General features: G+C 44.8%; 2 protein-coding genes across 3 annotated transcripts; both read right to left on the minus strand.

Moving 5' to 3' along the window:
• Window positions 1-1,325: 1,325 nt before the first annotated feature.
• Window positions 1,326-18,515, minus strand: vps37d (VPS37D subunit of ESCRT-I). Of its 2 annotated transcripts, none has more exons than XM_076031941.1 (4): window positions 18,181-18,515; window positions 13,689-13,860; window positions 6,368-6,450; window positions 1,326-4,480 (listed from the first exon to the last, which is right to left on the minus strand). In XM_076031941.1, exons 1-4 carry the CDS (start codon window positions 18,292-18,294, stop codon window positions 3,941-3,943), a joined length of 909 nt encoding a protein of 302 aa, XP_075888056.1. In that variant the 5' UTR covers window positions 18,295-18,515; the 3' UTR covers window positions 1,326-3,940. The 2 variants fall into 2 exon arrangements, with proteins under 2 accessions (XP_075888056.1, XP_075888057.1); XM_076031942.1 differs by lacking the exon at window positions 18,181-18,515 and adding an exon at window positions 14,882-15,106.
• A 679-nt stretch (window positions 18,516-19,194) lies between these two features.
• On the minus strand, window positions 19,195-24,507 carry scimp (SLP adaptor and CSK interacting membrane protein). The gene is made up of 5 exons (XM_076031943.1): window positions 24,489-24,507; window positions 22,864-22,996; window positions 22,173-22,227; window positions 22,001-22,074; window positions 19,195-21,407 (listed from the first exon to the last, which is right to left on the minus strand). The coding sequence occupies exons 2-5, from the start codon at window positions 22,973-22,975 to the stop codon at window positions 20,965-20,967; spliced, it is 684 nt and encodes a 227-aa protein (XP_075888058.1). The 5' UTR covers window positions 22,976-22,996; window positions 24,489-24,507; the 3' UTR covers window positions 19,195-20,964.
• Between the last annotated feature and the right edge of the window lie 6 nt (window positions 24,508-24,513).

Genomic DNA, 24,513 nt, shown 5'->3' on the forward strand with positions numbered 1-24,513 from the left:
TGAGATTAATATTTCATCATGATTTTTAGTGTCAGCTGCTACATACAGTCTGGTTTTAACATGTCTCATGGGTCACACAGAGCTTCGTACCAGCACTGTGTGTTCTATACGAGGCATTTTTATTGGTTTTCTCCTGCTTTGAAAGACTGATGAGGTTTCCATGCTGAGGGTCACTGACGGTAAATTGACTTGTGACTGGCCATGATTTTATCTACCAGCTGAGCCAGCAATATAAAGCAGTGACCTTCTGCTGAAACACCTGCTCGCGTTAAGATACATTTTCTTTGTCCTTTTCACCCTATTAAGCACACATTACAACCATAAACCCAGGTTAATGGATTTTAGCTCCTCCAGCTTTTCTGGGTCGTAGCCTCACAAGCTCAAGCCCCGTCTCTAAACATGACACGTCCTTAGTTACCAAGACATGATCAATTTAACAAGGAAAAATATTATTTCCGAGCATTAACTCAAGTTCTTAAATAATGATAGTGTCTATAGTTTATATCATTTTTATTAATCATGTTATTATTATTATTGATCCCCGCGACCCTGATCTCAGTATATTATTAATATAGTTACAGTTTTCTCAAACCTTTGTACCTGCATCTTCACGGGCTAGATTAGTATTTTTTGTTAAGAGGAAAATAAAAAAAATTCAGGGGAAAACTTGTTTCTAACTTTTTGTCAGCCACTAGGAGAGGTTATCATTAGTAAGCTCTCTCTGAAAATGCTGCCTATAAATGCAGGTGTAAGCCAAAAGCATCAAAGTTGGTAGACAGCTGTCACTGGATGTGACAAATAGGCCACGTTTTACATTGTAGCTGCAGCACAGGTTAGCTTTCATGTCTTATCCAATGCTTTTCTAATGCTGAACATTTTTTGCAACCTAACTTAGCATAAATAAGGAGTTAAATTGTTTGAAGGTGTGAACACTGTGGACTGATTGAGCCTACATGGACGTGGTTGTGTTATATAAATCTGATGCATGATATAATTTGCAGGCTGGAAGCGTTTCATCGTTAGCGAGGTGCTACAGAGCATCAGTGTGGTTCCTTTATGCAGGCTCGAAAATATAAAGGACCATTGTGCAGTAATATTTTGGCTAAGAAAGAAGAACAGGTGACCAACATTACTTCACTGATGGTATGGAGATAATAATTTTCCAGTACTAAGCACTTGTTGAAGCACTTAAAAGGTCATCTTATGCTTTAAATCCACATATATTTTTCTTTCCAAGGCTTCTATGGTTTGGTTCAATGCCATTGTAAGAAAATTACCAGCAAAACACCAGGCTGATATTCAATCGTTGAATATACCCCCCCCCCCCCCCCATTGCCAAATCCGGTTAGAGATCAGATGTTAATACACAGGATGAAAAGATCTTCTGCATTCATTCCCAGCGGGCTTCGACAGTCACATGCATCCAGTCGCACATACACACGCAAACTGAAGCTACTGAGTGCACAAGTCTGGAGGAGGAACAGCAAAACGAGTCAACTCAGATATTATTAGCTCGTCGTCATTCACTGAGGCGCTTATCAGCTTTGACGTTGCTCGCAATCATCTGGTACCAAACGCCTGCAGACACGATTCACTCTGTCTGAGATGCAAACTGTTTGCGGGTGTTCCCGCCCCAGTGTTTTTATAAGAAGGCTGCTGGGATGAATTCTTGATAGAAAAGAAGACACACAGCAATTTAATAGACTGAAAAAATAAAAACAAAAAAAACAATAAAACAGTCGCAGATACAAGCAATTCACATTTTGCAAACATCCAATCTTACAAGAATCTTCTGGATGGACAGACAAAAATAAACATCCCCGTCCTATAAATGTTGTCACAACCTTCACCGGGTCACAAGTTGGAGTTGTTATGATGTGTGGTTAAACATAGAGTCTCTCTGGCATGTCACCTTAAGAAGGGAGCCATTCAGTCTCCGTCTGTGCTGTGGGCTGAACCCTGAGTGGACACTGGAACTGCATGTTTGTGTGGAGCCAGTGCCCAGTGCCAACATATGCGGCCTTAACATATGCGTTTCTTGTCTAGTCGAAAGAGATTGAAATAAATACCTCTCTGAAAATGAAAAAAAAAAAAAAAAAGAAAATCAAAGACAAAAAAAAAAAAAAAAAAAAAGGCAAACCTATATCCTTCTGGTGGCACACTGAAAACCAGCCAATCCCAATGCAACAGGTTTACAAAATCCCAGCACAGCATGCCATAGTTGTGAAATGAGGTAACACATCCTTATCTGCAAAGAAAATGGAACAAAAAAAGAAAAAAAGAAAAACCTAAATAATGTGATGCTTCATGGAACTGGGCACTGGCCTGAAGAAGGCATTTTCATGTACTCTGCAATAAGCATGGACTTAAAACTGTTCTTAATGAGCAAGATGTTTTTTGTGTAGTGTTTTTTTTTTTTCTTAGAGAAAATGTGATTCAAAGGCTTCTTCCGTTTTCTCCCCTCCTCCAAGGTAAAGTGTGGATAATGAGAAAAAAAAACCTTCCCAAACCTCCTCATGTCAGGCGGCAGGCATTCTCATAGAGATGAAACTCCTCTCGCTTAGGAAATATAAACACTGACTGCCTTGAAGAGAGGAAGCGGCGCCTCGTTCGGCACAGTAAACACCGAGCTTTGAAGTTGGCGATTTAAAATAGGATTTACATGAATAAATAAATAAATCTGACGCTGTTCACGAGACCACAAAAGAAGGCAGACGGCTCCCGGTTAATTATCTGTGCCGCTAGTGCACACACGCACACCACATTGCAAACATTACCAACGCATTGTGTGTGCAGAAATGCCACCTGGCGCCTCTCTATCATGATTGTTGAGAACATCTCCAGGTTGAAGGTAGGATAAATGACAAGATGAGTTTCCACACAATGCCTTTTCATTGATGCCGGCAGTCATTTCAGCAGCCTTCAGCGCCTTATAAAGACTCTTTATGTCCTTAAATTGCATGGATAAGGAGATCCCTTTTTAATGTTATGTGCATCACATCAATTCATTTTTAAGTATTAAAAAAAACATATATGTCCTGGATGATGGAATTTGACAGCAGTATGAAATCCAGTGATGGAATCTGCACTTGTGCATTCATTTCATAATATTGCTAATCAGAGTTTGGTGATAAATAATAAGCAAACCAATCATTTATTCAGGGACTCCACATCCACATTAAGCAAGTGGCTGTGGTGATAATGGTATCTCAACAACTGGACTAAATAACCGCTAGATTGTTTGAATGAGGCGACTCCTAAAAGTCTACGTAAAAACTTTCAACATTTCTATTGTTGTGCAGTTGGATTGGTCTTTGGGTTTGGCTGGTATAAAAATGTTGAAATGTTGATAATGAACAGGACATGCCATATTTTACCACTAGGTGTCACATGTAGATCAGCAGCTCTAAGATCAAACACAATCAAACCAAGGAATTAACTCATTGCCTTGGAGTACGAGAGATCCTTTGGATGGAGTCAGCCATGGATACTATTCCATGTCAAAGGAGGATCCTTAAACCAGCAGAAGGACAGCAAAGCTGCATGTCCCAAAGTGCTGGAAACACTGGAATCCAGGAGCTGGTGCTTGAAGATCCACTGCACCACTCCACTCCTCCTACTGAAATATTCCAGTAAATGCAGCTAATATCAAACGGTTTCAGGCCTGGACATCAGACTATACCAACCAACTGATAAATGTTCAGTTAAAATCAAAAGTTTGAGATGAGATCAAGGAACTCAACCAACGCATCCCACCCTGACCTTCTCCATCTCTGCTCCTGATGGTTTTGTGCTGTGGATGGAGATGTAAACGGACACTCCGGAGCACCACCCGTCTCCAGATCAGTCTTTTGTTTGCATGAGCGCAACAGTCATTCTGGTTTCATATCTCGGAAGACCCCTCGCACTTGCTTTTCGCCTCACTCCTCCCTCCTTGTGCTTATCGGTATGGCGGCTCGGGCTGTTGGGGGTTGGGCCTGTAAAGCTGCTGCAACCTCACCGGCCGCCCATTGGCTGGCCAGCCACCTGGTAACTGTCCGATGACCCTGAGGCCGACGGGTTGGCCGTGACCTGGGAGCGGGTTGCTGGGACTCAGGATGTGGGTCTGTCCGGGCTGCGGGTCTGGAGTGGTGGTGCTGCTATGATAGCTCGGGGCCGAGGCCGGCGGGGAGACAGGGTAATGGGGGACAAGGATGGCTGGTGTGAGGCCGTAGCGGACCTGGAACACTCGAAGGGGTCCCTGCGGTAGGAAGCCGTTGGGCCGCTGAGGCTCCTGAGGCTGCTCCAAGTCCCTCTTTACCTCCGGCACGTGGTTCTCCTCCGCCCGCCGGGACTTGCTGTGCTGCAGCTTGGCTTGGGCGGCCTCCTGCATCTTCTCCGCCTGCGCCCGGCGAACATGATATGTCTTCCTGGAGCCTTGGAAGGAGTCCAGGAACTCATCCAGGCTCAGGTTTCCCTCCATGAACTTCTCCAGCAGCTCCTGTGAAAAAGGGCAGACAAACAAACTGACATGAGCTGACAGGACGACGCACAAAGACGGGGGCTCCGATGGCGGGGAACTCAAACAAACTCTGCTTGGTATGAAGATTTCTAATCAGCTCTGGGATGTTTATGCACGAACCCCAGCGACAGTGTTTCACTTACAGTCGGCTTAACGCGGCCGACAGCAAACACTCTGTTCCATTTGGCAGAGCTTGTAAGCCGTGTGATCTATGTTTTTCTGAGTATCCAGGATGTGGGGAGATGAATGTGGACTTCCTCTATTCAAAGTCATATTGTAGCAAAGGAAAAAAAAAAAAACTCTCACCACAGTGAGAAGTTTCAGTGGTTGTTGAATGACCCTGGGGTCTGCTAAGAAAGCGCTGGATCGTCTTGTTGTACTTTAGTTGCCTCGCACATGTTCACACAAGCAAAAGAGCAGGAGGGCTGTCGTCAACATCTAGAGCCTCACCAGGACGTCACTGCTATTTATAAACCTGGAATCTGTACTTCTTGTGTGCAGATTAACAGAGAAGATGTTCGTAATGGTGAAATTGAGGACACAAAATAGAATTTCTGTTGTTTTATTTAGGCCACGTGCACTTGCAATAACAGATTTCCGTGCCTGTGTGAAGGAGAGAAGGAGAGAGAGAGAGACGGATCATGTCAGGAGAGACTCCTCACTTCAGCAGCGGAGAGGACTCCGCTGTAACACAAACGCACCATCAGCAGGAAACTAAAGCTGTGACAATCTGAATCACTCTGAGCTCAGCACAGAATGGCAACGTTAACACAAGCTCAGTTGGGAGGCTGAAGGCTCTTTTTTCACCACAGCCAGTTGCAGGATCTCGATTCCTCCGTTAGATAACGAACGCTCTGCGTGCCGCTACCTATCACAGACGGTTCCTAATTAAGCCAGTTACACTCCAGGCTAGAGATGAAGCAGACAAAGAGAGAGAAAGAGAACGAGATAGAGAGAGAGAGAGAGAGAGAGAGAGAGAGAGAGCGAGAGAGAGAGAGAGAGAGAGAGAGAGAGAGAAAGAGAAAGAGAGAGAGGGAGAGAAACACGCTCCTCTAGATTCTCACCATCCTCCAGCCTCGACTGAGGAAACATGCAAAATCTGGGGAAAGCCAAACGGCTCTGTTCGCTGCGCCGTGATTAACGGAATCTAAAGGCTTATTAACTGGAGCGACGTCGCACTCAAGGCAGAATCTGTAACGGCAGAGATCAGAGGAGACAACAAGAACAGAGTGCAGCCATCGCCTTTGCAGCTTAAAGCTCACTCAGGAAAGCCAACCGCAAAGAAGATGTTCCCCCGTGTGAAAGTCTTGATCCGAGGCCTCAGAAAATGTTCGACTTCCTGTTTAATTGGACTGAAGAAAACAAACGGCCACACAAGTCATTGCTTCATTTTGGCTTTACTATCGATACCGGAAATAAAAATTGCTGCACATTACAAATGGTGGCTCGGTTAGTTAGTCTACAAATAGCTCAACAGCTGTACAGCACGCTGTGGGTGGGTGAGAGGGTGAGAGAGGGAGAGAGAGAGAGAGAGAGAGAGAGAGAGAGAGAGAGTGAGAGGGAGAGAGAGGGAGAGAGAGAGAGAGAGAGGGAGAGTGAGAGAGAGAGAGAGGGAGAGAGGGAGAGAGAGAGAGAGAGGGAGAGAGAGAGAGAGAGAGAGATATTTCTGCAGAGGTGTCAGATGTTGGTGTGTGGCTCACTGCACGTGTGTGAGACGACTGTCTTCACAGTGGCGGGTGGGCCGCTTTGTCGGGTTTTGTGCACAAGAGCCGCTTTGCGGGAGCGGCGCGGCGCCGTCACAGTGATGTGAGAGATCAGCGCGTCAGCTCGTCGGCGGAGAGGTGGAGAGGAGCTTGGCGTTCTTACCTCTGAGCGCTCCTCTGCGTGCGCCACCTCCTCCTGCAGGAGGTTCTGAGCCGTCTGCAGGCTGTGCTTCTGGATACGAGAGTCTGCAACGACAAGACAGGGCACCGCTGAGCCGGGCAGAGACATGAGGCAGTCTGGCGTTCAAGGGATGGCGCGACAGGAGGCTGTTTTGCAGATCACAAAGCAAGAGATGTGGCTTGGCAGGAGGAGCATCTGATGGACTGTTTGCTAGAAGAGGATAAAATGGTGGCGGCAAATGTTCAGTTTCGAGCTGATGGTTTGAAGTACATGGGTGAAAAAACACCAAACATCCCAAAAAAACACACCAAACATTTCTCATTTTTCATCCATTGTCTTACCTATTCTCATCTGTTTGTTTTTTTTTCATAAATATGCAAAACAGGAACTGTAAGTAATTTCTTCTCTCTCACTCTTCACCAGCAGGCCTCGGTGTTCATATAAAATTACACCATGACTGAATAATTTATGTCAATGTCAATACCATTAAAAATGCACAGTGCCTTGGACAAAAAGGAAACAGAGGCTGCAGCTAACAAAGCCAAAATGAAACCCACCACAGAGCATTACAACCTGCTCATTCTGGCATCTGAACAAAAAAAACATGAAATATCACAGAGTGTCTTTTAAAAATATATCACGCTGTTCTGCTGAGATTCTAAAAAGCCACGGATGACTTACAGGGATTTCACACAGCTTACAGGGTGTTTGTGTCCTAACCACCACAACACAATATTAGAAGTCGTCTGGATTTATTTTTGTTCCCGGATGAATGAGACTTGCGGTCGTCAACATCTGCTGCTGACCTGAGTGGGAGCAAAGCCCAAACTTTTCATCTGGATTACAGAGAAGCCATCCGCCGCCGTCCCTCTTGTGGCTTTTTGCCTTTTCAAAGAACGCTTACCAAGAGGGAGGCACTTTAATGAGTTCAAGTGCACATTTACACTCGCCTTCAGACCAATTGCAAAACATCACCTGAGTTTATCTAAAATGCTAGAAAAATGGAACAAATCCAGTATTTCGCAAGCTCATTTGGGGGAAAAGGCCACAGATGACATCTGGAAAAACTTGGAAGAATGATACTCCACTACATTTGAGCCTCGTTCAGACTGCCAGCCAAGACCCGACGGCTCTTGTGTAGTCACAAATCACATGAAATCCAATTTTTGCAAAACGTATTGAAACCACCTTCGGGTGGTAGTTTCAAATGACATTTGGACAGATGTGTCTCAGTCTGAACAGCTCCAAACACACCGATGGGTTTTGACCGGCCGTGACGTCACTCTACGTGACGCAAGACCCAATGCTCCAGACTAGAGGGCGCCATTCCAGGTGCGTAGCTGTAACGTAATAGAGCAGACAGAAGCAGTAGAAAACAGCAGTCCCTGGACAGAGGAGGAAAGTCATTGGCTCATCAGTGTGTGGGGAGATACTGTAGCTCCATTCAAGCCAAGCTCCAGAGCATGGATCGCAACAAGTGTCGCTGTCGCAATGATATGACGTCACACACTACACACAGACGTCGTTGCTTTCTGCAACATGTCAGATGGGTCAATAATGTGGCCCAGAGCCAGATCCCATTTGGACACTTGCTGAAAACAGTGTGGACAGTCAGCCCTAAAAATCAGATTGATTTGAGAAGGAATCAGATTTGAATCAGATACACCTGCAGTCTGAACGCAGCCTTGGATTTCTTGACAACCAGTAGCGCCACTTGGTTACAATGCAATATGCAACTCTTTGGCATGCTGTGCAGACTTTCAACCCCCCCCCCCCTTCTTTCTGCTATTCTCATCTCTAGAAAACCACGGCGATGAAGGAAACTGCAAACCGAGGGGAAAATGTGCAATTCGCACCGTCGTAACCGTCCTGATGAACATGCAGCGCCTTCGCGGGTGACACCTCCCACCAACACGCCTGACCCAGCTGACTGCAAAGTGTCTTGTCGCCTCTGGAGACGCTGTGAACGTCACAGCGAAGACCCCCGCTCCCCCACCCCAGCCGGTCACAGGAGCAGGGGGGGGGGGGGGTCACAGAAAACACTCTCATTCTCTCTAAGCCCCCCCTCCACTCACCCACCCAGAGGGAATGCTCTACCTCCTGCAGAGGTTACTGAGCGTGAAGCTCGTTCTCGGGAAACAGCCCCCGATTGTACAGTGTGGGGGGAGGGAGTGGGTATAAACGGGAGGATTCCTCAGTTTCTTCCCGCTCGCTGAATCCCACATTCTACAACCCCGCATGAATAATCCACAGCTCCATGTATCTTTCAAGCTGTTGTTGCATGAACGTTGCTCTGCTGCAGTCAAGGAAAAAAAAAAAAAAAACAATACAGAGGGGAGAGAGAAATAATGCACAAGGGGACAGCACACCTCGCCCACGACCCCACGCTGCAGACGCAGGGTGCTGAGGGGTGTAATAAGAGGCGACAAGCACGCAAACAAATCCTGCAGCATGTGACCTACATCTGAGGTGAGGCGGCGGTGGAGAGGGGGTGGAGGTGCGGGTGGGGTGGGGGGTGGGGGGACAGACCTGAAGGCCGGCGAGCGGCCGTGCGAGTCGCGTGTGTGTGACGGCATGATGCACGTGCTCCCAAGAAGCGATATGTCGCCATGGAAACAGAGCGGCGATGGAGCAGATGCGCTTCCCATAAAATCAGAGCCTTTATGCTCCTCGGGCGGAGGGAAGAGGCGGCGTCACTTCTGGTTTGCACGCTCGCGAGGACGTCCGTTCCTGTCGGCCTGAGACTCGGCAGTGATCTGAAAGCAGCGTTGCAACCTGCAGGACACGTGCATGACACGGACAGTTACCCTCAGCCACCAGCTGACGTCGACATGTTTATGAACCACCGCGGGGTCCAGAAAACAACAAGGCGAAGCGCATGACTGAAACTGTATGCGCTGTGAACTGTAAATTGGCAGCAGCTCCTCTGCTAAAGGCAATTTACTCTGAAAATGCCTTGCCAGTTATGATGCAAACCTTACTACGCCTATTATTTGTGTATGCTGGGCTGTGTTGCCGGCAAATCTCACTGCAGTGGAGGGCACTGCACACATAATCAGAGCGACTGTAGCTCAGGAGGTAGAGTGGTTCGTCCAATGACTGAAAGGTTGGCGGTTCAAATTCCACTCCATCCTACTCTGTCGTTGTGTCCTTGGGCAAGACACTTAACTCTAAATTGCTCCCAATGGGGCTGGCAGCACCTTGCATAGCAGCAGCCACCGATGTGAGTGAATGGGTGAATGAGGTGGAAAGCACTATACAAGTGCTGTCCATTTACCAAAATCAATTAAATACTGGAATGTTTTTACTTCTAGATTATTTTCTACTCTTGAGTTGTTCCAGTTGACGCCTAACATATATGGCATACTGACGCTTCACCCTGTTGCTGATCAGACAGAGCAGCGAATGGTAAATTAGCTGCGAGAGAAAGCGCAGGACCAAAGAGATGCTGAAAACTCGTGTGCACACCGGCAGAATATCAAGTGACGAAAGACAGCAGAATGTTTGCAGAGATGCGCGTGGTTACTTTGTCGCAGCCTGCGGTTATTTGCATGTGATTAATGACTGTAAACACTGAGATTGCTGTGCGAGATTTCACAGCGCCATTAAGTGCTGCAACTCAACAGTTCCGAGCCGCTGCCTTCAGGTACCATATAGAAACCGTAGAGCAGCTGCTTGTATGAACTTGTCGTCCAATTTACATGCTGCAGTCAGGGCCAAACTGCTTCATATCACGATGGTGTGTACACAGGTATGTAGGAATGATGTTTGAAATGCATCCCTTTAAACATGACAGCGATGATATTTTCATATTGTTTCAGCAAAGAAGAAGTATGAAATGTTGATTGAAGCGACTTTTTGCGTGCTTGTTTAAAAATAAATGGCTCCCTGGTGATATGTATATTCTGGAAGGAGCTGATCTACTTGATCTGAAATGTCAGTAAAATATCAGAGAGGCCGCCTTCCTCCACAAGGCGTGGTTGCGCCTGGGGGCGCAGCAGATTTCTGTTTTTCATGCCTGACCTGCCGGTAATGCAGTCGCTGATATCCAGACTGAAGGAGCGCCAGATGGAAAAGACCTCAAACGGGCTATCAGTCGCTGGTTGATGAACACGATTGTTTCCCCTTGAAAAAGCTGCCCAGCTTATTTGGTTTGAAGGACAAGTGAGGAAAAGGGGGGTCAAACGTGGCGGTCGGGGGGAAAACAATGATGCCAATGATGGTACACAAGTTGTGATGACACATCGGTCGCTGCGAGGCAGCGGGATTGCTGGAATTTTAGGTCTGAACCCTCACAGATACATCTTAGAAATCTCCAATCTCAATCTTCCAAGTTTGGAGTGTAACCAGGCCAATAGTGTATGGTGGGGAGAAGGAGGTGGGAGCTCTATGACAAGAGTTAAGACGCCACAGGTCGCTTGTAAAGCACGGCAGCCACGGCGCAGAGACCTTCATTAAAGCAAGGGCAAAGAACAGGACTACAGGCTCCTTTTCTTGGCTTTGGACCGAAGACCGTGGCACACTTTAGCTTGCTGTGGGGTGGTGACACGCTTCCAAGTGTTGATTCAGGACAGACGCACCACCAGGATCTGCTTTCAGATGTTTCCACCGGACACTTTCTTCTGCAGAGAGGAACACTTTGCATTCCTACAGAATGCAAAGTTTCCACGCATGTTATATAAATGACATCATCAGCAGACGCCTGCTTTTGACATCTACATCTTTTCTATGTCCAAGCAATGCTCCGCTAGTAAAACCCAACAGCCCAATCGGTATCTCATCGGTCCTTTTTTTCCCTGCTGCTCTTTAGGGGTTTCTTGTGGATTGCTCGTCTTTCCTCAATCTGCTTGGTCGCTGGGACTCCTGGGATAAACACTGCCTCTGCAGCAGCTGCTCAAGGCCGAAACTTGTGAATGGCTTCTCTGACAGCTCCGTATTAAATCTTTGAGCTGGCCCGGGGGGTTGGAGGGTTGGAGGGAGGCAAGCTGGTTCAGCTCTCCCGACCTTCAAGGCAAATCTGATGCGGCTAAAAGCAGCATAACAGGCTGATGAGTGATCAGACTGTGGTTGAATGGACTGGCTTCCAGGAATGAACGTGAGCGTCTGCGTGCATTGTTGTTCCCAACCCTGTTAACTTTTTATCTGTGACACTTGGAGCACCGGTTGGGTGGGAGTTTAACTGGATTCCCCAAAATGTCTGAGGATGTTACGGAGAAGTTTTACTGGTACCAAGTACCAACCACAAGTGGAGGCGATAAAGAGAGAAATATTTCTCTCCAGAGTGCAACCTCAGACTAAATGTCTGAACCCCACAACACATTGTTGCTTTTCCACCTGCTGAGGCACACAAAGGAATGCTGGGAACTTTAAAAACCGAGCGCTGGCCGACTTGTTGACTTTCATCACGAAAGGGAATGAAGTTTTTTTTTTATTCCTGTCTGACAAAAGGAAAGTCCCAAACAAAAACCTCTGGGTGACCTGATGTCGCATCCACTCTGTTCCCCACCTACAAACACTCAGTTACACAGCGGCAGGAAGTGGATATAAAGGCCTTTTCTCTCAGTTTACATTCCCCAAGACCTGGTTCGCTGGCAACGACAACAAAATAAAGACCCGCCGCTGTTCCACACGGACAGACCGCACCCAGCTTCACAAATCCAAGTATTAACGAATAAGACACATGCATTCCTGTGGCAGGTTTAAAGGTCGACCGTCAGCTGTGGCTGTGTGATGGGCTAAAACGAAGGCTTCTTAAAGTTCAGATTAGCATATAGGAAGGCATATAGGTAGAAAGGAAGAGTGAGAGGTATAATTGCATATCTTCACAAGTTAACAAAACACTTGTCCTTTTAAGTAACTAATGCAATTTTTTTGTAAAATAATCAAAAGAGACAGATGACATCAGTCTGTATAACAACATAATAATGGGGAAAAAAACAATGGTCTGGCAGAATATTGTGTTCTGCCTTCAGGATTTACAGCCAGCGCTGTAGCGACATTGCAGCAGGAAGAAACAAGGAAACAGGCGCCAATAATAGATTGGAGAAATGAGCAGGAGTGAAGAAACAGTCAAGGTTTGGTCTCCACCTGGGGACCAGGAGCGCAGCACACTCTGACAACAGTCTCTGGATACAGAGTCTGATCCACAGCCCATCAGGAAGTCCGGAGCAATACAACGAAGGCTTGTCATCTTAAGACACACCCCCCGCCCCCGGACTCCCCTCTTCTCCTCTTCCTCCTTCTCATTCTCTTGTCTTCTCACTACAGCAAATGAGAATCAGATGTTCCGCAGGAAGAAGGACGAAGACCCCCACCCATCCTGCTTTGCAGGGGATGTTGGACAGCATCTGTGCATGGCGAGCGCGCACACACACTTAGACAGGAAGTTTAAACATTCCAGCCGGCCTCCATCACCGGAGCAGCAGCTGAAGCTGATCGCACAGTTCTGGCCACACCTCGTCTTCAGAGGGGAAGCTGCGCAACTTCGCTCGTTTGGATGTAAATTCTCAGCGCTTTGACGTTACCTCTGGAAATCAACGCAGTGGGATTTATTATAATCACCTGCTCTCGGTGCTCTGAGAAGCGTCATGAAGCTCGGCCCTGCGGGGAGCTTAAAAGTTTTAGGGCCGGGGCCTGAAAAGCCATCAGCCTCCGGCGCTGCCCCGCGGCTGCCCTGTCAAAACCATGACTTGCCTTCGGCGGAGACAAGGCCCCCTTTTCACCTCGCAAATTCCCTGACAACTGCTGCAAGCTTCCTGCTGGCATTTGATACGCCCCGTTTGGTTCCCATGACCGAGTGGCAGTCACGCTGAGGCTTTCACTGGGCCCGCAAAGGGCCCGACTCGCTGACGCTCTCAAGCTTTTTGGAAGGTTCCCCTCATTCCCGGCACCGGCAAGAGTGTCACAGCGACTCAGCAGTGATCTCCGCTCGCCTCCCTTGGAGGGAGAACTTAGTGCCGCGCCACAATTACATCATGAGACAATGAGGAGCCGCTGTGAACTTGGAGATCCCGTCTGTAATAAGCTCGGGGCCATAAGCGGTCATCTCGGGGGCTTTTTTGGACAAGGGGGGATTTTCATTCTTTGTGTTTTATTTTCACTGAAGTCACCATAACATCCTTCAGCGGCTCTGTGGACGGCAGAGCTCCGCTTGGTTGTGTCACTACGTATTTACCCATCCTGCCCTGGAATCTGACCCTCACCCCGTCATGGCCGCCACCAGCTCGTCTCGACAGCAATGCCACACCACCGTCTCGTCTGAAAGCAGAAAGCAGCCCACCCAGCCCCGCTGCCGTGGACTCACCAAGCTGACTCTGCTTTTCCCAGCATGTGGTTGCCAGGTTGGACAGTTCCTGGTATTTCTCCGCAAGCTGGATTTTGCCGTTGCAGAGGCGGGGCCGTCGGGTGAGGCTCTCCTCGGCAAGGCTCCGGTTGGACGCGAGCATCGTCTCTCTGGCCACTTGGAGCTCCTGAAACTGAAGGATTCAGAATGCAGAGTCAAGAAAAGCCACACTTGCAACTAGCGATGCAAATTATTGATTAATTGATTAGTCATTAGTTGATTGACCTTATCGATCAATTAACAATTATCGATCAATTAACAATTGGTCGATAACAACAATTAATTGATAAGTGCCAATTTTTCCTGAGAACCTCAATTTCACAATGAAAAATGTGTAAGGAACACATTATTTCACCCTTAAATAATGTTGAGGGTCCAATGTGTCCCATTTTTACATTAGAGAACAGCAAAAACACCCTAAACATTTATCCTCTGACTTTAAGTTGGCTTCGAATGGGTCACATTTCAACTTGAAAAAAAGTTGTTTAAAAGTAACTTGTTCTAGGTATATTATGGCCATCACAGTATCTATAGGTGAATTGCTCTTTCCTGCCACTACACTGTTATGATGATATTAACGACTAATTTAATGTAATTGATTAAATTCTTAATAGACAATTAATCAATAATCGATTAATTGTTAACATCCCTATTTGCGACAAGTGAGATCTGAAAGTCCGATTTCTGACAAAAATGCCTGGAAGGGATCGGAGTTGTAGTTTTGTTGCATGTTGTACAATGAGATCTAGCGTGTCACACACAAACAGCCTATTGATGGAGCGTCAGAACAACAGAGACTCTGTGAAGTCTCTTTTTGTCTACAGTGCGGGACAAGATATGTTGGTGCTCTGCCCACTGGTCCCTGTTGGACACCAGGAGGAGACAGAACCAACACAGTGTGAGTGAGTGAATCAAAGCTGAAGTGAAAGACGCCGCAGTGAAAGACTCTCTCTCTGTCATCTGATACTGGTGCATTGAGTCTGCAAGGACACAAAATCATCTGAAAGTCAAGGGTCCTGCTCGGGGACACGTCGACGAGAAATAAAAAGAAATGTTTCCAGAAACTGGTCTAGTGGTAGAGTGTCTGCCCTGTGACTGGTAGGTTGTGGGTTTGATCCCCGGCCGGGTCATAACAAAGACTGTGAAAATGGTACCCATTGCCTCCCTGCTTGGTGCTCAGTATCCAGGGTTGGAATGTGTTGGTTAGATCACCCAGTGATTCCTGGGCGTGGCACTGCTGCCGCCCCCCCCTTCCTTCAGGGGATGATGGGTCAAATGCAGAGGACAAATTTTGCATCCTTCGGGATGTGACAATCACTGGGACTTTAACGTTATGAATTGACCTCCTTATCCTCATGTCTGAATGTGGAGGGGTATAAATCCCATGAGGAAACTGTGCCATGATCTGTAAAAAAAACAAAACAAAAAAAAAACAACTTTTCATGTATTATCGATTGGTTGGTGGAAATGCGAGCCCATCAGTGGCTGATGGCAGAGCACCGAGAAAGGGCAGCTCCAGGACAACAATTGATTTTTAAGGTGAAAAGGTAAAGGCATTTTTTCTTTCATCTGTCCTAATGTAATGTAGGGTACCTTCTCATCTACAGGTGCCCAGTCAGGCTTCCACTAAGAGCTTTACACTGTGACATTATCCACTAGGCAACTTCCTAACATTTTGCCATGCAATTTTCTTGCTCAATTGCTTCGTTCAATAGTCAGTAGCCGAGGGCCAAAAGGTCTTTTGGTTGAGTCCAGCGCTGCACGGCGCATCTGTCTCGCATTTTACGGGTCGTCAAAAGGATTTTTGAGCACCGAGTTGGGAGGAATCTGCAGAATGTGCCCTGTAGAGTCAAAATGGAATAATGGCTATCTGAATGCAGAAAAAGGCGCTGCAGAAACTCTAGTCGTTCAAATCAAAGGATATTTCCCGTGACACACTTAATCTAAGGATTCCTGTCCGATTGTCCACACTGGAATCCAAACAGATGGTCTGTTATAACACTGGGGAGTCGTTGGCCAAACAACAAGGCTGTCTGCAGTCTTTGGGGAGCGGTCGGGTGCATTTTGTATTTTGATGGATGTGCTGTAAAACACGGCTGACAGTGTTTACCATCACTGAAAAACAACACTTGGCCAACAGTTAAGACTGCGGGGCTCCGCAGCCAAACACGACTGACTGACTTCTTGCTTTGTGCGGATAAAAATGGCTCTTCTGTTTTTTACATTAAGCTTTATGAGCTCAGATAACTGGGAATATTTGCCAGATCTGAGTATCACATGAGTAATGAATCGAAGTGATGGACTTTTCTTTCAATGTTTTCTTCAAAAACAAAAAAATTCTAATTAAGGATCTGACTCTTTGGTAAATAACAAATTTGACCAATCAACAGGGATTTCTTGTCTGTTACAACCACACACTTTGTACTATAAACATCTTGAAAGCTTTAATAAACCTCTCTTTTTTTAACATCAGTTTCTGATTCCAGCATTGGCCTGCATTTCAAGCAGCAAGAGGTCCCGACACGGCTTCCTTATTCTTTATTACAAATTAGTTCTAGGGGACCTAGTTTCTCCCATTGGGAATGTTATGGGATCTTTATCTGTTAATCTATGTGATTATCAATAATGACTACCAAATGTTGAGGCAGCAATAACAACGCTGATTCCACTTGACATCACTGCGGTTCATGTATCGTTGTGCGGTCTGTCATTAATGAGAATCAGGCCCCGGGACTTATAATTATGAATCATTATTAACATTTAACTCTGTGGTTTATATAAGACTCGACGTTAACATGTGATTGATGCTGTGTTCCAAGAGCTCGTATGGAGATGATGGCCTGCGAAAGAGCAGCGAGCCGTGACGACGTGCAGAATTTCGAGGAAATGCTTAGAACAGATATATTGGAGACGGACAACCGTGTAATAACTGTCCTCCGCAGATTCTTGATTATGTTTTAACGAGAGACAAATGAAGCGCTGCTAAACCTCTCCTCCCTCCCTGCCGGGCCCTCTGTCTGGGTTGCGGTTCTGAATCACTCCCTGGGGGATGTTGGGGGGAGGCTTGTATGACCTTTCGTGATATTCGACCACTCGGGCTTCGTCCCCCCGTTAGTCAACGAAGCACGCTTTCACGTGTCTTTGTCTTTGCCCAAGGGTCAGGCCAGTAACCACTGTCTCTCTCTTTGTCCCAGACACAAAACCACCTTTGCTTTTCTTATTAATCCAGGAACCTTATTGACTGGAGAGAACCAACAATGCCGTGGTGTCAGTGTGGGGTCCACAGGGAAATATACTGGGTTCACTGTCACAAAGAGAACATATATAACCATGCTTTTCACACCCTGGTCATGTTTCACTGCACACACTGCTAATTTTCACCCCACCCTGAGATGTGAACAATGCAAACCACCCACAATCCTGACTGGGGGTCCTTTCAGTCGGCGAAAGAAAATCTATTTTTAAGACGGGGGTGATCACAAAGTTTTGGGAACGCAGCCTCGACTCGATTCTTGTTCTGCTTCAATGTGTCTGCGTGTTTGCCTCATGTTGTATGGCTTTACGTCAGGAAGGTCATCATGCAGAGCTGAAACGTGCCTCTCCAACGCGCAGCGCGGTGCTTGGACCTCCCTTAAAAAAAAAAAAAACCCGCAATTTAATACCTTTCGCGTTTTAAAAACCACGCCACAATCACCAATTATAAAGCGCTCACAGATCATTTCGGCGTCGGTAGAAAACATAGCCGGGCAAACCTCTGCAGAAAAACAATGCATTCTGAGTGCGACTGGAGCTCCCTCGCCAACGGATCCCAAACAGGAAAGAGATCCGGTGCGACGAGTTTGTAAAACTGGAAAAGTTGAAAATCTGCTATAACAACCGTCTCTGATGTGTGTAATTATACAGCCGAACTGTACAGTACGTTAGTGCCATTGAAGGAGCACCACGACATGGTCACATTCTACGACAGAGAGAACGAACCTGCGAGTGACGGTGAATTTACAGTTATGTGAAAGGGACTTTCACACGGAGACAGTCAAGCATAGCGGCGCCTCGAGGTGAGAAAACCTTTGACGCATTAAAATGAAAACTTGGGCAGAACAGACACATATAAACGCCAGTGCGTTTAATGTTTGCGTCATTTGGCGAGAAATTCGTCGCAGGTATTTTAGGAGGTCTGTAGAGGAACCCCAGTCCAATCCCCCCCCCAAAAAAACCACCACTCGCCACGCAGACAATCGATGAGACAAGTAAAGCGGATTTGTGTTCCACACTGAGCATTTAATGTGATCGCTGTTAAGACAAAGAAAGGAAGAGAGAAAATGTCATTCTTTTCACACAAATTAAGCTGCAACAGGGATCCCCGAGAACCGCATCGTTAAAGGCGGTGGAGGAGGGACCACAGTTGGGCGCAAATTCCTCACGGCACTTTGTGGACTAGGGAGAATGCGCTCACCTTTTCATTGAGCCGAATGATTTGGTCCATTTTGTCGTCGTTTTGTAGAAGCTCACGCAGCTCCACGGAGCTCAGCGCCCGGTATCCGTCCGGGCAGCAGCTGGACGCGGACATTTTTATTTATTTATTTTTTCAATCCGTTGCGATCGAGACCGAGGACGGTTCGGTTCGGGGAGGCATACAGTCCGCACGGCGGTTGCGTCCCGTTTACATTGGAATGCAGCGCGATCAGATCAGCTCCGCATGCAGGCAGCCAGCTCCGCTCAAACAGGCAGAATTGCCGACGGTCACCGTCGACCGTCACACTTCCTGTCAAGGGCTTCAAAATAAAAGACCATTTTGACTAACCACCGAGACGTGGCATGTAATGGAACGATTCTTCTTTACTTCTTCTCTCTTATAATCTCATATATTTATATTTATATATTATATCTATATCTATTATTACACATTTTGCACTTTCCCGTCAAGGATATTTTTGTTATCAGTAACTACTACTAGTAGTTCTTCTAGTTCTATTACCATTCTTGTTATTTGTCCAAAACCTTTGAATGTAAAGCGAATTAGAAGATTGGCAAAAGTCAATCTTTTGCTACTGTTCATTCTTTTTCTTTTTAAAAAGAGGGATAAAAAAAATGAATATATTGGACAATATTGTGATTACGATATACTATTGCCCATAACTTGGATGATTGATTCCTATTTCATGCTTAAGTGTTGCGGAAAAATAGGAATTTATAGTTTAGTATTTCTTGGGCAGTTATATAGTGTGAGAATAGCAGCTAATTATAGCTTGGTGGGTAAAATGATTCATAACTGTGTTGACATTTTGTTTTCCCTTTCTTTCTCCTCCATGACCTTCAAATGTTTGGCTTGTTTTGTAACCTGAGAGACTTCATTTTTCTTTTTCAGCATGTTTGGCATGTTTTCACTCTTTGGAGAGCTATTGTGCGATCATTTCATCGAACCCCCAAACAGTGGCAGTGTCCCAGCACCCAACATCTCAGGACAAAGTAAAGTGAGCCCGGCAATATTTTTATTATGTGGTCAGCCTGAGGGATTATTAGATGGATCTAGGTCACCAAACTATTGGTTCAGGGAGTTTCTTGTGAACAGAATATTCTTTTGGAGGGTGGCTGTTGGGGGGGTGGTGGGAGGTGTTGTGCCCCATTTGCTGTTAAAAGTCGCAAAGCATAAATGTTGGGTTAAAACCAGGTCTTGACAAACATCCAGCCAGGCAGGAGAAAGAACACGTAAATATGCAACAACAACAAAAAGTTAAGACTTGCTGGATGTATTTTCCTTTGTACATTTCAAACATTTTGTGCAGATATGCATTTTCGTATTGTAGTTTAGCGCTATTAGAAGCTCGACCAGTTTGAACATAGCAGCCTCTGACTTCAGTTTTTACTTTTTTTTTCAGTCAGGAAATGAAGCGGGGTTTGGTTTCTTGCATATGGTTAACGTAGCAGAACCGCATTGCCACCGCTGCTGCTGTCTGTAGACTGCTGCTGATGCCAAACAGTGGAAAGGATGCAGCAAAGCCTGGTTTTAGTGGACAAGGCGCTTATTCTTTTGCATGGATGGAGGAAATTTGTTGGTTACTAGTCAGAGCGGAACAAGAAAAGTAAAGTGACTAAATGTTCCGTAGGGGTGTGTGTGTGTGTGTGTGTGTGTGTGTGTGTGTGTGTGTGTGTGTGTGTGTGTGTGTGTGTGCATGCGTGTGTGCGTGTGTGCATGTGTGTGTGTGTGTGTGTGTGTGTGACTCATTTTTGTGGCTTTGGGACCAGTTTTGGGGATTCTGTGGTGAAGGCACAAGTCAGGGCGACAGGGTGCATATTTCTTTTGTCATTTTTGGAGCTACCATTAATGGAAAAGACACAAAAGCAGAGTTTTAGCTGTTATTCATATTAAACACAAATAACTGCAAAAACTCAGAGAAAGCTGAATAAATAAGGATCTAAAATAGCAAAGACAAGGATCAGAACAATGTTTTTTTTATCTTAAAAACTTGAACACGGCTTGACATCAGGTTAATAGTTTTAACAGTTTCCTATGCTGTATTTTCCACACCAGAGTAACTATAAAGGTAAATAAGATACAAGGAAGGCACCTGCCATCCACAAATAGGTAATTATTCTTAATAGCAGTGGAACTTCACCATCAACAGATTTATTTTGTGATATGGACAGACACTGACATGTAACTAAAATGATTGATTTGCTACTGATAAACAAAATGTGCTGTAAAATGCAATGCAAATGACTGATTTCAATGAAACCATGGCGGCTTCCACCTTCTTTCTGAGGTCAGTCACCTCCTCCTGCCTGTTGCTCCATCTTTGTTATACAAACACACAAATGCACTAATAATTACAAAGCTTGGTTGTCGATTTAACAACAATTTGAGAGGTTTACTTCAACTGGAAAGATTACTGTCACACATTTTGGATCTGTTGATATTGTTGTTCAAGCAGGTGCGGGTTGACATGAACGTGAGTGTTTATGTAACATCTGAAAAATAGGATTGATTAATAGGATTGATTATTAGTATGTTGTGTGAGAAGAAATCATTTTTCTGTGATCTAGCTTTTTGATATTTTTGCAAATTTCCACTTCCACTGCCCAGTCTTTTGGTGCATTTCAATTGGTGCACATGAAAAGGCCATAACTTAATCTTAAATGTTCCATTCTATAAAGTCCAAACCTACTGCAGTGCACACAAAAAAAACAGCCAAAAGTGTCTTTTAGAAAAACCTCCTTCTACCTCCACTATCTAATGATCTTATTCCACGTCATCATAGTCCTCCTCGGACTGGATTTCGTCTTCACCTCCAATGTCATCGTAGTCCTCTGTGGAGGTATTGTCCTCTGCCAGATCTGGACACATGGTTGGTAGTGGAGGAGGGGGCAGTATCTGCTCCTCTTCTACCTCCACATAATCTGGGATGCTCTCCTCGTAGTCGTGGACGTCTTGCTCGCAGTCGGGCGTCTCTTCCTCGTAATCGTGCGTCTCCTCCTCGTAATCGTGCGTCTCCACCTCGTAATCGTGCGTCTCCTCCTCGTAATCGTGCGTCTCCTCCTCGTAGTCATGCGTTTCTTCCTTGCTGTCGGGTATTTCTTCATAGTCGTTTCCATCTTGTTCGTAGTCGTGCGTTTCTTGTTCGTAGTCATGCGATACTTGATCCTGGTCAATGGCCTCAGCAAGGTTTCCGAAGCTTTTAGCCTCTGAAACAAAATTTCAGGTGGACATTTTTTATTTTTGTGACTTTAAGGGTGAATTCCAATTCCTCCCTTAACCCTCAATCTCAACCCTCAATCTCAAAAATGCGTGCTCCCGCGAAGTGCAAGTGCTGTCCCGATTCTGAGAACGTCAAGTTGAGGGACAAGTTTAAGGGCTGTATCGCCCTCAATATTGAGATTCTCCGGCACCACCCTTGGGAGTAAGGGCTACCCAGAAGACATTGTGTATTTTCGCCAAGACATCTTCGAAAAAGATGGCGATGTAAAAGCAAGCTACAAATGGAAGTATTTTCTTAGTTAATAAAGATATAAATATTACGAAACCATTTTATTGTCTTAGTTTAAGACTTTTTTATGGATTATTGACATCATTGTTGCGTAACATTTTTATTTTTACTTTACGATGTTTGTCAACCGGACCGGTGGTCCCGGCTTCTCGTTACTGGTGTACATCGTCGTGTAGCGACGGAGGACTTCTTCCTTTTTCGTCGTCTTTAATTGAGTCTCAAACTCGAGTGACTTGACACCAATGACTTTTTGTCAACACATCAATTTCATGCCATGGCCTGGATACTCGCCTTTTAAGAGAATCTGTGTCCGAGGAGGTAAAGGCGGAGTTTCTTCATCTAGTCTTGACAGATATTTGTTGCTTCTGTGAAGATAAATGTTTCACTGCATGCTCACTTGTCAGGAGTTAAATATGTCATCTGCAGTTATTGAATTGAAGAACTAAACTGATTGATACGTTACATGACATTAAAGTCGGATCCTTTTTGGAGTTGAGAGAGTCTGTGTTTTCTTGTGGCTACAAAAAAAGTAAATAAAAAAAGTATTTAGAATAATCTTCAGTAAAGCCAGAACATAGGCAATGTAAACATGTATTGCTTACATGCACTACGACCTTTCACTAAAACAAAATTAATGATCATATACATATGTTTCAGTTCCTCAGGATATCAGCCTTTTACTGGAAACTGAGGGCCAGTGAGCAGCATTGAACAACAGTTAAGTTTCTCTTTCTTTTTCTGATTAGCTATTTATTAATTTCAGAACCTGTTTTTTTCTGCTCATTGAAACGGGCAGTTACAGATTCAAAAAACAAAACAAATTCCTTCTGTTCACTTCTTGTGACAGTAAATTCACATAAAATATCTTATAAACACAAAAGGCCAAAAATAAACTTAAACTTTTCTTTAAAATGATCTAAGGAGACTTTACTTGGAGTACAAGCACAGTGACAGCACATGACCCGCTAAACAACATTATACAGGATAGTTTGTTTTTAAAGGAAAATGTGTGGATTTTTTCCCTCTTATTTCCCCCTCAGTGTTAATTTGTACAACAAAGATGATTAAGTATTAGTTAAACTAAAATCTCTACATATCATATCTAAAACATTTTCAAAGTTTATAATATGATCAGTATGTCTGATATGACCTACCTCTTCTTGATATGCACTTGGAAATGAGAAGAAAGATGAGACTGATAATCGCTGATGAAAAGATAATCGCAACGATCACCCACAGCCACAGGTATTTTCGTACAGCATCCATGGGCCCTCTGGTCTGACGACGCTGTAGGTTTAAGCAAAAAACAGTGTGATCACGCTAAAGGCTGTACAAGTCCACCATAGCTGCTGCTTTTCAGCATCTGGCAAAGCGAATCGGAAAGAAGACAACCTACCACTTCCCCTTTTTGCAAAATTTGACTGGGTGTTCGGGGTTTGTTTTTAGCACTCACGCCATCATTCTCAGTACTTCTCATGAGTTCAAGTGGGTGTAAGTTTTACTTATGCTAGAAAAAAAGACTGAAAAAATGTATGGCATTCACTTGTGTAAGGCATTTTTAAATTGTTTTTGCCTCAACAAAGTCCTAATTTAAGTGTTGTTATCTCTATTAACGGAGGGAAGAAAATGCTATTTTGGCTTATCTGTAAGCCTCACATCCTCTGTGTGCAGTAGCTTCCTGACTTTTTCTAAAAGAAAATGACAAACATCTTATATTGAATATTCCCACTGGATATTATATTTTCATATAAATAAGTATTTAAAGAATTATGCAGTGTAGTTGCTTTTCTTTAATGTATGTTAGCCAGTTCTCAAAGTTGGGTTCAGTGTGTAGTTCAAGCAATTTCTACAATAAAATAAAGACAACAAATGAAATGTAACTCTGCACTAGTTTATCATTCATACCTCTGCTGTCCAGATATGCAAAGACCTTACCTCTGCTGAAAATCTGCTGGCTGCCACACTGCTGAGATCACACCCTCAGTAAATGGGTGATACAAATGCAAGACCAAATGTTTCAACAGTCATGTCTTGAATTTGCATGACAGCTTACAACTTTCAGAGAATAACCAAAGAAGCTTTAAAATAAGGCTGCAAACATTTAATTACCTCCCCTTCCTCTGTCTCACACTCCACTGCTCGTAGCTGTGTGTGTGTGTGTGTGTGTGTGTGTGTGTGTGTGTGTGTGTGTGTGTGTGTGTGTGTGTGTGTGTGTGTGTGTGTGTTGAACGTTTCTGTGGTGCGAGGAGTGTCTCTGTGTGGGCAGTCATGAAACATGCTTTGTGGTATATTCATGACCAGAAAATGAGTTCCTGTATGTGAAGTTAAAAGATGGGATGACACATAGTTTCTTTTCTCATCTGTCAGTGTTAAGTCATATGGAAGCTTGTGCCAAGCAATAACTTGGAACATTTATTTCCAAGTCTCTTTTTGTTTTCATTTGACCTAAACGGTCATTTCATTAATTTGATTTTAACACTACTGTAGCCTTCGTGGATTTGCAACAAATGTTTAAATGCATTTTTTAAACAAATATTTTTTATTTCTTTAATAAACTTCATAACTTTTATTTTCCTGGAAAAACAGCTTACTTTAATTTCGAGAGAAAAAAGATCCACGGTGATCAATCAAAGTAACTGAATTTAGCAACAGGAACTAGGTCTCTCACAAGATTTGGCCAATAAATGGGAAAGCAATCAATACTTACTATGTGAACGGTATGATTGACTCCTGCATTTTATCCCCTCTAAATACCGCTATAACTGTCTGCGCTTCTTACCGTAGTTTTAAGCCACGGCAGACGC

This window comes from Nelusetta ayraudi, unplaced genomic scaffold, assembly GCF_046127955.1.
Source record: "Nelusetta ayraudi isolate G7.1 ecotype Tasmania unplaced genomic scaffold, CSIRO-AGI_Nayr_v1 ptg000033l, whole genome shotgun sequence".
Taxonomy (NCBI): domain Eukaryota; kingdom Metazoa; phylum Chordata; class Actinopteri; order Tetraodontiformes; family Monacanthidae; genus Nelusetta; species Nelusetta ayraudi.